Source organism: Cavia porcellus, unplaced genomic scaffold (genome assembly GCF_034190915.1).
Source record: "Cavia porcellus strain 051 isolate PalLab524CR breed Dunkin Hartley unplaced genomic scaffold, mCavPor4.1 scaffold_27, whole genome shotgun sequence".
NCBI classification, from domain to species: domain Eukaryota; kingdom Metazoa; phylum Chordata; class Mammalia; order Rodentia; family Caviidae; genus Cavia; species Cavia porcellus.
In genome coordinates, this window is record NW_026947510.1 from 20,419,725 (window position 1) to 20,434,252 (window position 14,528).

The 14,528-nt window shown below is 52.3% G+C and overlaps 1 protein-coding gene across 1 annotated transcript in view; it reads right to left on the reverse strand.

Moving 5' to 3' along the window:
• Positions 1-249: 249 nt before the first annotated feature.
• Positions 250-14,528, reverse strand: part of Slc6a11 (solute carrier family 6 member 11) — a 101,412-nt gene continuing 87,133 nt past the window's right edge. The window contains exons 9-14 of the mRNA XM_063238011.1: positions 13,577-13,689; positions 10,632-10,769; positions 6,937-7,039; positions 6,051-6,151; positions 5,206-5,376; positions 250-2,349 (exon numbers count right to left, since the gene is read on the reverse strand). Of these exons, the coding sequence (XP_063094081.1) occupies positions 2,197-2,349; positions 5,206-5,376; positions 6,051-6,151; positions 6,937-7,039; positions 10,632-10,769; positions 13,577-13,689 (779 nt within the window). The 3' untranslated portion in view covers positions 250-2,196. The remainder of the gene's footprint in view (positions 2,350-5,205; positions 5,377-6,050; positions 6,152-6,936; positions 7,040-10,631; positions 10,770-13,576; positions 13,690-14,528) is intronic.

Genomic DNA, 14,528 nt, shown 5'->3' on the forward strand with positions numbered 1-14,528 from the left:
TAACATGGAAGGGCCCATTGCACAACTGTGTCGAGGACGGAAGAGACAGCTTCTGTAAAGCAGCTGGCAAATGCGATGTGAACGGTGAACATGGGAATGAAGGTGGATGGGCCTTCTGGGACATGCTGCTTCTCTTTGCTCCTAATCTTAATAAAGAAACTGAAGGAAAATGCAAAACTATCACCCTACTGAAAGCAGCCATGTGATGCATTTGTCCACTTCGTTTTTTAAAAACAAGTAAGCAGAGTATCATGTGCCCTGGGGGCCTCCAATAAGAATATTTATGATGCAAAACAAGACAACAGGTTTCATTTTTTAATAATACTGTAAATATCTCAGAAAGGATGTATTGTTCCTAACAAATATCAAAAAGTGATCACGATGACACAGCCCCCACCCCACATCACCCTCCCCACCCTGTAAAGTTACCCGGATCCTAGTAGGAAATTACAAAATACAGAAAACCCAGCCCCCTCCACCCTGCTCATGAGTAGGGTTAAGAGTGTCAAGTGTTAAGAGCCACGTGTCTGGTGCGTGCATCCCAGCGGCAGACCTTGGAGGCCAGTCCTTTTGTCTGTCTGCCCGCAGGAGCTGGTGGTGGGACTGTAGCAGCAGTAGATTTCTCTCCCTGGGGCCTGCTGGGAGGAGTGTGGCTGAGGACAACAAGTGCAGGGGGTTGCTCCCAGGTCCCCCAGGCCAGATGGCTCAGGGGCTGCTGGTCTGTCCATGAGCAGCTAGGAGCAAGAGGGGCCCCAGAACAAGGTGCCCCCACCTGTCCTGGGGCCTGGGCCTCCCTATGAGCAAACTCAGGCTTTAGGTGAGGGCCTGGTGTAGTAGAGAATACAGGTTTTTGAAACCTTTGGGTCAATGGAACACATGGGTATCTTTTGTAGAAAGCTAACAGTTCCATCAAATGGAAATGGGGCCTGTGAGGGAAGAAAAATGAATGCACCTTCTTCACCCCGATAGCTCAGAAGACCACATGGAGGCTTGATGTGAAGTCCAGTTAATCAGGGAAAGAAATCACTGTTGAGGCCTGAGGCCAGTCCTGCCCTCCTGTGGCCTGAGGCCTGTGCCCCTCAACCCAAGAACCAAGGGCTCCCCAGATCCCCCCCCCCCCGCCCAGGTCATTTGTATAGACAGGAGCTGAGGCTTCTGGCTGCTGGTACAGAGAAGGGAGTCTCCACACAGGGTCTGCCAGGACAAACAAGACAGGGGTAGGCAGGTGACAGCAAGCAGGAAAAGAGGTAGCTGGGGACAGAGAAGGGCCTGTGGCCTCCCAGCAGCACCCACTGTGGGAGGCTACAGGAAGTCTATGCCTCCTGAATCAGAAGCCACTATGGCTCCTCCATAGCTCTGCCCAGGATGGAGACACAGAGGGAGGACAAGATCAGGAGGTTGACAGGAGGAGCCCCTGCCACAGGGCTGGGACAAGGATAAAGCCAGGGTTAGCACACATATCACCACATCATTGCAGGAGAAATCAGGTTTCCAGTGAGCAGGTGTAAACAGGGTTCCATAGAGGGGACTGGGATAGGGGGAGGCGATGGCCTGTGCAATGTTAGGAGTCAAGTTAAATGGCAGTGATTTAGGGGAGGGAGGCAAACAGAATCCCCCAATTTGGGAGATAGGGAAATTGAGCCCAGGGAGGGGAAGGGAGTGGCAAAGGTCACTTAATAGGACTGAGGCAAAGGGCCTCTGACCTTGGGGTCCCCAGTCTGCTGGGGCTTTCTCTGCTCTGCTATATAGCCTTTGGCCTGCAAACCCCATCCCTGAAAAACGGATATTCAAGAGAGAAGCTGGGGACCCAGAGGGGACAGCTGCCCACAGAGTCAGGAATAGTGGGTGAAGAGGCCAGCAGAGAACAGTTTATCACTCCCCACCCTACCTGCCCATAGCCCCAATATAAAATTTTTACAATATGGCACACTGACCCCTAAGACACACTGATTAAAACCATTGTGGGATGTGTGAGGTGCTAGTCTCTGTACAGAATTATCTCACGGTGGTGGATACTTCCATGGTCACCAAGCGAGGTCGGGATGGGGGTTATCAGCATGTGTACAGTGGCCCATGGAGATTAACGTGTTAATATATCCTGTGTACAGAAGCAAAGCCCCTACCACTAGGAGAAGCTTGGGGTCATTTACACATGAGAAGGGGAGGAGAATTGAGGTGGCAGGCAGATGAGTAGGTTCAGAAGTGCGTCTCCTTCTCTGTGATGGCCGCGATGCTGCCGTCACCCTTGAGCTTGGCATCACAGTCATTTACCGTCACCGTCCGTGGGCCTGCCCCAAGCTTGCCCCGCATTTTCAGATCTGCACTGGGGACTGTCAACTTCCGGAATTTCTAGATGTTGGAGAGGAGAAGAGCTGTCTCAGGGGGCTGCCAGGGCCTAGGAGTCAGCCTGAGCCTTGCCAGTGCACATGTGGGGTGCCTCAATGCTGTGGATCCACCAGCTTGAGGCCCAGGTCCTGGCCCTGCCATAGTGCTCTTTCCTGGATGATGCACTGGCCTCCATAGGCCTCAGTTTCCTGCCCTGGATAATAGAGACAACAAAGGTCCCTGCTCCTGGTATTAATGAATAGAAAGGAGATGAGGGTGTGCAGAAGTGCATGGCTTCCTGGGTGACCTCAAGAAGGTGATTAGAATCTGAAACTAAAATCAGGACCCACTATCTGGCCCCTGCCCTCTGGCAGGGGCTAAGAAGCTGGGATTTGAATGCTGCTGGGCCATTGGCTAGCCATGCCAGCCAAGTGTTATGGTTTGGATCAGAATTATCTCCCACAGGCTCTTATGCTCAGAGCTGGAGTTTTTGGAAGATGATTGGGTCATGGGGGTGCTATACTCACCAGTGGATTCATTGATGAATTCAGTAGCTGAGTGTGCTGTTAGGAGTGGGGTCTGGTTGCTGGTAGGTCACTGGGGTATGACCTATAAAGATATATTCCTGTCCCCAGGTCCTCCCTTCTCTCTCAACTTGGGATGAACAGCTTTCCTCTGGCATGCCCTTCTACCAGGGCATTTCTGCCCTGGAGCCAGCCAGCCAACCACTGAATCCACTGGAAGCTGTAAGCCAAGTAACCTTCTCTTTTAAGTTGTGAGTGTTGGGTACTGTGTTCTAATGATGGAAAAGTGACTAATACAGAAATTAGTACCAGGAGTCGAGTCATTGCTATGACTGTACTTAACCATGTGGTTGAGTCTTTCGTTTGTAGCAAGAGTTTAAAAAGATTTGGAGATGTCAGCTAGAGAAGCCTGTGCAATGACAAGCAGACATTGGTTGGAGAGTTTGGTCAGAGTTCAGGGAACCAGATGCTGACAGGAATGAAGACAGTAAAGGCCAGGCTCAAGGGGCTTCAGTTGAGGGCAAGGACTATATTGGAGGTTGGACTAGAGGGCATGTGTGTTGCACCTGGAAGAAAATGTGTTTACATTTATTTATGTTTGGGGATTTTGTGATAGACTATAAAGTTAAGGGCAGTAGACTAATCTGGAAGCCCAATATTCAGGCAGTGGCACAGATACTGCTAATTGCTTTTAACTAGTTCTATTGTGAGACTAAGTAACAGAAAGCAGATGGAAAAAGTCTGCAGTTTCATTGGAAAGGAAGTGCCTACAAAGTTGGGCTCTTAGCAAGCATGTTGCTGAAAAGATCACCGTTAAAAAGAAATCAAGAACTCTGCACAGGATGATAGGACATATGAGTTGGAGGCATCTCAAGAATCAACAAAATTCCATCTTTCATAGGCTCAAGGGTACAGAATTATAAAGCTTTCATTTGAGAAGAGAGCCCTCAGTCTCCCTGCTTGAGAAGGGCTGCCTGGGGAATTGATTCATTTGGATTCATTTCACAGTTCTCAGCCACACAGGCACTAGGAGGGAGACCTCTGTGGCCATAATGCAAGGAGGCCTGGCTACTGCTCAAGTTGGCAGCAGACCTTGGCATCGGCTATCTGGTGCTCATTTTACAGGCATACAGAATGCAAGAGTGATGGGGTCATGGTGGCTTCCATCCAGATTTCAGAGGAAGTCCTGGAAGACCAAGCAGTATGCCCATGAGAGGACAGTGCACGAAGCTGTGATGCTGTAACTAAATATGCAATGGAGAATCCAAGGAGCTAGAGATGCTAGGAATGTGGAATGTATGCTGAATAAATCTGCAGGAAGGGTCACCCAAATCCTTTACAGCCCACATCTCACTACCATCTGCCCCAGACGATGGGGCATGGAGCTATAGGATTTAATGTTTGCCCTGCTGAATTTCAGTCTTGCTTTGGCCCTATTTTTTTCTGTTCCTACATGTATTCTTCCACTTTGGGATGGGAGTCATTATCCTGTATAATTGTATGTTGGAAGTACTTAACTTTCTTTTTGATTTTCACAAGGGTTCATAGCTAAGAATTTGGATTGAGTCTCAGAGGAGACTTTGGACTTGGATTTTTCAGCTGTGCTGGAACTGTTAAGATTTTGGCAATTCTTAGAGATGTGCCAAATGTATTTTGCATAATGAGATAGATATGATCATTTTGGGGGTCAAGGGAAGAATGCAATGGTTTATATTTAAAATGTAAAAAGTTTGAAAATGTCAAAGTTTCATGTGTTTGCAAGATGACTGGATTGTGAGGTGCTATACTCATCAGTGAATTCATTCACTGATGGGTTCATGACTGAATGTGCTGTTAGGAGGTGGGGGTTTTGAGGCAGGTCACTGGGAGTGTAGCCTGAAGGGCATATGCTTCTCTCCAGCTTTTCTCTTCTCTCTTTCCTGGCTGCCATGAGGTGAGTAGGTTTCCTCCGCCAGGGCTCTCCATCATACCACTTCTGTCTTGGAGGTAGCCAACCATGAACTACAGGAAACTGTGAGCAAAAATAAGCCTCTTCTCCTTTAACTTTACAGGATTTGGGCATTTTGTCCAGTGACAGGAAAGTCAATAGTGCACCCCTGAGACCTCACAGAGACACATTCAGCACAAGTTTTATGATGGATGCCTGCCACACAGGAGGTGGCCCATGACTTTCCTGAGGAATAGGTTGGCATATCTGCATCATCCCTGCCCAGGGGAAGAGGCTGAGACCAGTGAGGTGCCAGGACCCGTGCATGCTCTCCATCCCTCCCTGCCCCCTCCCACCCTGGGCAGCACACCTGCTGTCTTCCCCTCCCTTGTCTTGGGCAGTGTGCCCACCAACACCAGCCTCCCTCACCTCAGGCAATGTGCCCTCCATCCGCCATAGCTGGACGCAGACCCAGAATGGAATGCAGAGCATGGAGGACAGCGCCATGAGCCAGCCGATGCCATAACCCCAGGCAGGGTATGTGTAGACATTGTTGTACTTGAGTGGCTTGTACTTGACGAGGAAGAAGATGAAGATACCCTACACAGAGATGAGAAGTTCCTTTGGTCACCAACACCCACCTGTCCATAGCAATGTGGGCCAGAGCATCTGGAGTATCAAGATGCATAGGGATGCAACTCGGTCCCCACTTCCTGAGACCTGGACCTCCCATTACTTTGCCCAGCCAGGGACTCTTGCTTTGTCCCTGTTACTTCCTTTGAGGTTCAAAGCTACTTTCCCAACCTCTCCAGACTATGAGATGCTCTGAGATACTTCCAGGACCAAGAAGCAGGCAATGGGTGACAAGGCTGTGCACATTTTTTGTGTCCTGTCTCTCAACAAGATCCCTTGTAGTCTAGTCTTAGAGAAGCATACAAGCCTGACATCATGTCAGCTTTGTCACCACCATAATTAACAGCAAAGCAGAACCTTAGGGTCCACATGGCCTTGGTGCCAGTGAGATACAACTCAGGCCCAAGGCAGGTGTACACTTGCTCAGGCCACCCAGAAAGCTGGTGGCAGAGCCAGGATCTGGTGAGGGCCCTGCTAAGCTCAGAACCTGTCCCTGTGACCTCAGCTTCACCAGGTGTCACAAGGGGACCTGGGGACATGAGCTCTCTCAGGGCCAGTGAGGCTGGGTAGGAATGTGGAAGGGAAAGAGGGTGAGTAAACAAGTGGCAGGTGGGCAGGCATGGCACCTGGCTGGTCCTTACCGCACAGATCCCAGGGGTCACCACCTTCCAGCACCACTTAATGAGTGACAGTGGCTGGTAGCCAATCATGTCTTCAATGTTGTCATAGAACCGGTTGCTTCCTTGCAGAGAAGAACAAGTGGGCATGAGACTCAGTGCTCTTATTTACCACTAAACCCTACCACAAAGTGACACAGTGTGGCCTGAGTGATGAACGACCCCAAGGACCTCATGCAAAAGCCTGGTCCCCGAAATGGTGCTTTAGGAGGTGGTGCCTGATGGGATGTCCTTAGGTCATTGGGGCCATGCCGCAGAAGGGATCTGGGGACCCTGCCTGACCTTTCTTTCTCTGCCCCATTGGAGCTGCCATGGCTTTGCAGACCACACTCTAGCCATGAGGTTCTGCCCTCAGCCAAGGCCCAAGCTGGAACCTGTGGAGGCGGAACTCAGTCAAGTCTTCTTGTCCTCCTTGGGGTGGGGGCTGTGTTTCATCATGGGGTGCAGCTGGCTGACTTGAAGGGGCTCAGAGCACAGGGATTGTGGAAGAAGGTGGAAGGGCTCCTTTTGGAGAAGCGAGGCCAGAAGAGCTGGCTGACCCGCTCAGGTGGCAGCTTGGCTGGGTGGGGCTGGCAGAGGCAAAGCAGCCACTCTACACTTCCATGTCTGGCACCTTTGGTGTGGCCCAATTTGAGGAACAGGAGGACGAGAAGGAGGTATTGACTGAGGGCTGTTTTGTCTATACTGTGTCCCACCTAGAAAAACACTCCACAAACTTCATCTCACAGAGGAGAAATGGAGAGTAGGGGATAGGTCAAACCTGAGGTCACAGTGCCTAGACTGTAAACCTGCTCCCTGTGTGGGGACGAGAAGGCAGGAAAGTCACCAGGGGTGAGGACCCACCACTCACCATACACCCAGCCGATGCACACACACTCGAAGATGGCCACGAAGAGCAGGCACATTCCGCTGGCGGCATAGGAGTCGAAGAGCTGGAAGATGTACATGCCTCCCTGCGGAGACACATGTGGACAGCTTGCTGCTGGCTGACAGCAGCTGTGGCCCTCTGGGGCTGCCGCTGGCCAGGGCTGTGCCTGTCCCTTCTCTGAACATTGCAGCCTCCATGCCTGGGTACCTCCAGACCCATCCTCTGGGGACTTCAGCAAGGTGATGGCATGTCCTATCTCAGCCTCCCAAGCCTCCCCAGCATCACACTGAAAGTCAGTCGTGGTCAGGCCTACAGCTAAAAAGGCCCTCGTCGATCCTCTGTGGCACCTGCCACACAGTAGGTCCCTGAGTAGTGTGAGTGTGGGCCCTGTGTGGGCAGGGACCCTGACTGGCTGGGCTGGGCCAAGGACTGGCACACAGCAGGTGCACAGCCAGCCTTGGAGGCTGGAGGAATGGCTGGGCCTGGCCTGTGGTAACACAGTTGGCACCATGGCTGCAAGCTCTGATCCCTGGATTTGGCCTCCCTTGACCAAAAACATTTGGGGAAAAAAGCCTCTGTACTGAACTTGTCCAAATGCTGTTCTTATCACAGTCCCCAGACACCAATTTCTTGGATGCTGTAGTAGGTATGGAAAGCCACAAGAGATGCTAGTGCCCAGCAGGACTATGTGTGCCCACCACGTCTTGCCTCTGTGGATTCGGATCCTGGGGCCCATCCTTCATGGGTACTGATGGACTTCATGGTCACCAAGCTCCGTGGAGGTCCTGGTGGGCATGAGATTAGCCAGCTAGGGTCCAGGAGGTAGGAGGCACTGCAGTGAGGGGACAGGTTGGATCTACCCAAAATCTTTGTCACTCAGCCAGGGCCATCACCTTGGCACACTGGTGCAGGGGGAGAGAGGGTGAAGAGCTGGGCCCTGTGCGTCCCCCAGGGTCTCCCCTACCAGTGCCAATTCCGTGCTCGCACTGTGTGCTGCTCTCTCCTGCACAGGCCTCACTCCGAGACCCTCTGTGTCCTTGCTTCCCTCCTCAGACACGGAGCAGTGTGGCCGGACCCAGAGGAGTACACCTTTGCTCCAAATGAGAAACATGGGCCAGGTGTGACACCAGGGAGTGGGGGGACTGCAGCTCATGGGACAGCACCCATATGGCCACAGCACTCTGGGCTGTGCAGGGCCGCCATCACTGCAGGTTTGCTGGAAGACACAGAAATCCAGGTTTTCATGAGAAAGTTTTCTCTCTTTTAATGCTTGGTGACGTCACTGTGTTTTATTAAACACAGTGAGAGTGAAGCAAGGCAAATACCGCAGTGGCCATCAGGTCTGTGGGCACAAGGGTAGCCTGAGCACTGGGACCAGCAGTAGAGCCGGCTCTGAGCCAGCTCTTGAGACCCCTCAACTTCCTTCCTTCCACTAAATATGGAGTGGGAACCACAGGCCACACCCAGCACAGCCCAAAGGCACTGTGGTATCAGGCATAGGACAGAGGTCTCCTGAGACTACAGCCCTGGGATGTCACTGTCCTGTGTGAGCTTGTTCTGTGGCAGCCACACAATGAAACTACCTAACAACGAGTCCTCCAGACACATCCTGTCTATCACTGACCTGCTGTTTCAACCGCTTTCTGTATCTTGGTTCACTTCTTGGTCCTTTCCAATGTGATCACAGGCAGGCACTATGCTATAGGGGACACCGAGGCACAGTGCAGGGAGAGTGCCTGCTGCTGGCCTTCGGCTGGTTGGGGAGGAGTCAAGCACAAAGCCTGATATAACGGTTTGGCAGTGGAGCCGGGTCTTGGTCACCCAGCACCCTACCTGGTGGGGGCTACAAGTTGATGGCCTGTGCTTGCCCTGGAGCTAAGCTCTGAATGAAGGAAGAGATTCAGCCAGGCCGGAAGGCAAATTGTACTTTGCTGATGCTCTACCCAGACGTTCTGGCCACTGAGAATGATCCTGTTTCTTTGCACTGACTGCTCATACTGGTGCCCTGAAGGCCCTGGGTTACCAAGCTCCTCAGGTGGATCCAGGCCTCAAGCAAATGGGCATGGCAGGCCATGCTCCCAGCCAGCCAGACCCATATTTGGCCTGCTCTTCTTGTGACCCTGGCCTGTCCCTGTCAGCCTCCCAATTTGTATGCAACAAAAGACTCGCCTTTGCATGATTAATCAGAGCTTAATAAGACCCTGCCACTGCAGGCCCACAGAGGGAGGAGTGGGGGTGCTCCACTCCCTGTGCCTTTCCTCTAATGCAGATTATGGGGGGGACAATGACCAGGAGCCACACTGAGTAGGCAGGCGATGGCCTGCTCTGGCTTTGATGGCCTGCGGCATGGGGGAGGCAGGTGAACAGGGACTACAGACTACTGGGCTGAGGGACAAGGAGGGTGGCTGGTCTAGTGACACAGGGCCAGAGGCTGAGCCCCAACAGGGAGGCAGGCAGCACAGCTTCCTAGCAGGGGACATTCAGGGAAAGGACTAGTAGGTTCCACAAGGAGTCACAGGCCGTGCGTTTGCCAGGTTGGCCCGATTTCACATGGCTGCTCTGATGAATTCAGAGTACCCCTTCCTCCGACAGCTCTCAGAAATCTCTGCCTGTCTCCTAGAAGAAGCATTTTCTTAATTATCTTTGTGCACATGGGAGAAACATACCAGTCTCACTTCCCAAGGCACCTGAACAAGTATTAGTGTTACAGGTAGCTGAGTTGGTTAGAAATATTAGAGGCAGTCAGACAGCACTGGGCCCTCTAAGGAGCCTTGTGCAAAAGTTCAGATACTTTGTGACCTCTGAGGAGACAGGCTCCTCCTGCTGTGGGCCAGACCTCAAAACAAAGGCAAAGCAAATGCAACCACATTCTCAGGATTAATAGTCCAAATAATTCTCTATCACCCTGAGGAAGTCAGGAGTTACCATCCCTGCGCCCTACAGGAAATCACTGCTGCTAAGCATGCCCACTCACTATGGTATTACTTCCCCATTTGTTCCTGAGTTAATCAGTTTTACCTGAGCAATTAAAATCTTACTGGTGAGCCATAGTACCGTCCCTCTCATGCCCACCTTGAGAGTTCCCAGGTTTTCCTCACCTTGGACCCGTCTCACCTTGTGATTTCACTCTATAAAAGTTCCTCAAAAAGACAAAGTTCCCTGGCAACCCATTCGGGGCCCTTCTGTCTCTCTCAGACAGAAGTTTTCTTTCTCTCAGTAAACATATTCTGCTCTTAACCTCCGCTACTCCTAAAATTCATTCTTTGATTTTAGAGAACACAAACTCATACCGGACATAGTAGGTTGGGAGTTTCGTTCCCCTATATCATTAGGACAGCTGCTGAGTCAGGAGACTTGGTTTGGGAGTCTCAATTCAGGGTCAGGGAGTCCCTCACACACTACAGGCCCAGCAGGGTGATGCTCAGTGGGTAGAGGTCGGAGCACACCTTGAGGGAAGTGCCTGTTCCCAGAGAAACCAGCTTTGAGTTTAGGAGTTGGCAGCTGACACTGTCCGCTTCAATCAGAAGTTGCTAGCTGGGATGACTGAAGTGGCCACCTATGTGCTGAAGATCATCCTGTGTGTCTCGGCCCCCACCAGTGCCCAGGCTTGGTGAGTACTCGCACCAGCAGGAGGGGTTGCCTGGCCCCTGCCCCTGTGCCCACCCCCACGTGCTCACCTCTGTCAGCATCACGAGGCCCAGGAAGTAGGAGACCACTGACAGGGCCAGGATGAGCAGCTCTCGCCGGTAGCCCCTCCGGAAGACCTTAGGGTACATGTCCACCACAGCTGTCACCAGGCTTTCCACGCACACAAACTGCAGGGGACACCATGCCGTGAGACCCAGGAAGAGGCTGCTCTCACCCAGCTTCTTTCCCAGCAGGGCAGCTGTACTCCCTCTAGTCCCCACATGGCGCCCTGGAGCGAAGATTGTGACACCAACACTGGCTGTGCCCTGAGCCCAGGAAACAGGTGGGGCTGGGCTGCCCCAGGCACTCAGCCCATAGAACCCAGACCTGCACTGTGGTCTGAGACTCCTGCTGGACCTGGCGCGGGGTAGGGACTGGAGTGAGACCAGAGAAGCAAATCAGGAGCCCATGTCGCTCAGTGCTCTGCTCGCAGCAGGCTCTGGGACTGTCAGTTCCTTGTCCCTGCTCCTACTAGGCAGGTGCCCACTGCTAGGCGAGGGCAGTCAGTGGTATGGCAACACCCAGCTCTCTGTTTCTGCTGGGTGGGCTCTGAGCTCTGGTCAAATGGTGCAGGCCCCGATGGATGAGTTTGACCTGCTGAGCATCTGAATTCTCAGCGTGGAACACAGGGCCTGGCACACAGTTGCAGTCCAACTCGTACCTGCCCATCAGTACCCAGCCCAAATGTCCCAACTCAGCAAGAAGCCCCTTCTCTGGGTGGGTTCTCACGGCACCAAGGGGAGATCTCATAACCACTTCTGCTTCCTACTGGCTCACAGAGGTCTTTGCCTCTGTTCCTTACCCAGGGATCCTGGCTTGGCTACATCTATGCGAGGAGAGGACATGGGGCCAGGGGCTGCTTTGGTTTCACCTGTTTCTAGTTTCCAGTGCAGGGACCCATGTGCAGGATGGCTGCTCCTACCGATGCTACAGTGCACTCTATCAAAGTCATGGGTCCGAGTTGGAGGTCTCAGTCATTCGCGGATTTTTTCTTAGAACCTGTTTGTAAACCTGCAAACACTATCCTCTGTAATTGTTTTGTGTGTGTGTGTGTGTGTGTGTGTGTGAGGTCTGCAAGTGGCCAATCCAAGAGGGCTACTGAGTTCTCCTTGCTTCGATTGGTCGCTGCCCCATAACCCATCTCCCAGATACACCAGCATCCTCGTGTCCTAACAGGTTGGAGACCACACATAGCTAATGCTTGTGTTCTCAGTTTTGTTCTTCTTGAAGCCCTAAGATCTCTAAGATGCTACCAAAATACCCTGCACCTTTTAAGGGTTTATTAATATAGTATTTTGTTAAATTACATAGCTGTAGGAGACAGCATATTTAGAGTTTAAACCATAAAACTAGGCCTTTATAGGCCTTTTCTGACCATATTTGGAATTTGCAGTTTTTCACAATGTGAGGGTACTCTAAACCTCACCCCCATAAATTTTGGGGATCCACTGTATTGCTTACAGCAATGCTGGTGCTTGCTATGACCTCCATCCCTCTCCCCTTCTGCCCATTGGTGCACATGCAGGGCAGGAATTAAGGGTTTTCTTGCTGGTCACCATGCTGCTGGACTCCTCTACCTCAGGACATGTTCTAGGCCTTAAATTCTAGAAGATTCACTTTTATTATCTCAGAAAAAGGATTTGCATCCTTCCCATGTGGACAAAACCCGTGAAGCACACCGAGGTGGAATGACACCCCTTGAGCCACGTGGCTTCAAGATCCCTGGGACTACCAAACCCAAGCTCCAGGCACAAACTCTGGGACTGCAGAACCCAGGCTGCCTGCTTTCTGTCACAAGGCAAGGCTGGCCTTGTTCTTCTTTCTCCGGGTCCCAGGGCAAGGAGTGGGGCCTGGGAGCAACTCTTGGGGTGCAAGTGAGACAGCATGGTGAGGCTGCTCAGTCTCTCTGAGGCCACACTTGTGCACACTGGGCAGCACAAAGGGCCGCAGCCCGCGTGATTATGGTGACAGTATGCTGTGCACACAGGTTGGGCATACAGCAAGTGAGCCAGACCTGGCTGCAGCAGCTGCCACCGCCTCTGTTTCCCTTCCCCCTTCTATCCCTGCTCCTCCTCACCCTCCTCCTCCCTTCCTCTACCAGGCCCATCCTGTCACGCACCAGCTGTCATCCCTGATCCCCGAGGCCTCTGCCTGCAACAATGGGAACAAGATTATCAGCAGAAACACCCGGTGCCTCTTGGCTTAGCTTAGCGGCTCCTGAGGCTGGGCAGGGGGGAGGAATTGGATGGGTGGTTGACAGGCACATGGGACTCGTGTGCTGAGTGACTCCCTCAAGGTCATGGGAGGGGCCGGGCCACCACCTTGTTAAAGTGGGGCCTCTCACCTGCATAGGCAGAGGGTAGGGGTCTGGGGTGCTAGGCATATGATGGCCCCTGGACTCAGGATGGGGAGTTCTGGGAGGGCAGGCCAGGAGGGTGTTTGGTGGAGATGAGGGTGGGTACACACAGGCCAATGCTCTACCTTGTGTACCTGTGCTAGGGACTCCCTCCTTCAGGTGCCATATGGTGAGAGCAGAGGCAGGTGGGTGATACCAAGGGAACCCCAACACAGCAACAGAAGCAGGAAGAAGAGGTGGCCTTGATGATGGGGTTGGCACAGGGACACATATGCCATGGCCCCTGGGTACATAGCAGCTGGCTCTCTTTAGGAAGTCCTTCCACTTTGCCAGGGCAGGAATTGGTTGGCAGAATGGAAGCACTGAAGACATAAAAATAACAGAACAGATTGAAACCGGAAACTGGGAGTTCCCAGTGAGGAACAGTGGGAAGGTTCAAAGAGATCCCAGTCTAGAAGTGGGGACCAAGGAGCTGCTTGACGGGTGACAGGCTGCTAGAAGACAGCAGGGCAGAGCTCACCTGAGCTGGGTTCTTCTGTCAGCAGTGCCCACTCCCCGTTACCCTCTCGTGCCCCTTACCTGGCTGTCCAGGCCCAGGAAGATGAGCATCATGAAGAACAGGGTGGCCCACAGTGGGGACAGAGGCATCATTGTGACGGCCTTGGGGTAGGCAATGAAGGCCAGGCCAGGTCCTACAGGGAGGAGAGAGTGCATCTGGGTATTAGGGTGAGGTTCACTCATGGGGTGCTCTTGGTGCCAGGTACCAGGTGGTGCCTAACACGTATTCGGGTCATAGGAATCTTGCACTATCCCTGAGACAGCACTGTGCCTCAAAGAGAGACAAATGAGGGTCTGGAAGGGCTGGGGTTTTGAACTCAGGGTGGGTGTGCCACTAGGACCATCCCCTGAACGGCCTTGTCTGCTGCTCTAGTGTGGATGTGGTGATCCTCAAAATGCAGACTGCCTGGCCCACCCAGAGGTTCGGAGGGACGGTCTGTGGCGAGGCAAGGCGCAGAGAGGGCTCTGTGCATGGAGAGGTGCAGTCCTGCTGAGCTGTGAGCCCTGATGCTCTCCCTCTGTGGTCTGTGGTCAGCACACAGGCCTTAGAGCCAGATGATCTGGGTTCTAATACTGACTGGCTACTTGCTGTGTTTGAGACCTGTTTTCTTAGTTGATAATGGAGATAGTAAAGTCTCACCTAAAAAAGTGGTTCTGAGAATTTGATGAGATGCTGCAGAATAGGCAGAGCACATTTGAGAGCAGCCTTATGAAAGCACAGTTTGCGCACAGTGACAGCTCATTTGGAGTACACAGTTCGAGGGTTCTGAAAAAGTGTCTACACAGACAACCAGAATTTCCCTCATTCCTTCCCGCTGTCCCTCTGCTATTTCTCCACCTCCATTCTCCTGTTTATTCTGGACAATGACTGATGGAATTGTTTTCTCTTTTCTCCTTATATCTTTTCTTCCTGTTTCATTACCAGGGGCACAATTTCACGGTATCCTCCAAGGTGGTAGCTCTTTATCTTCCT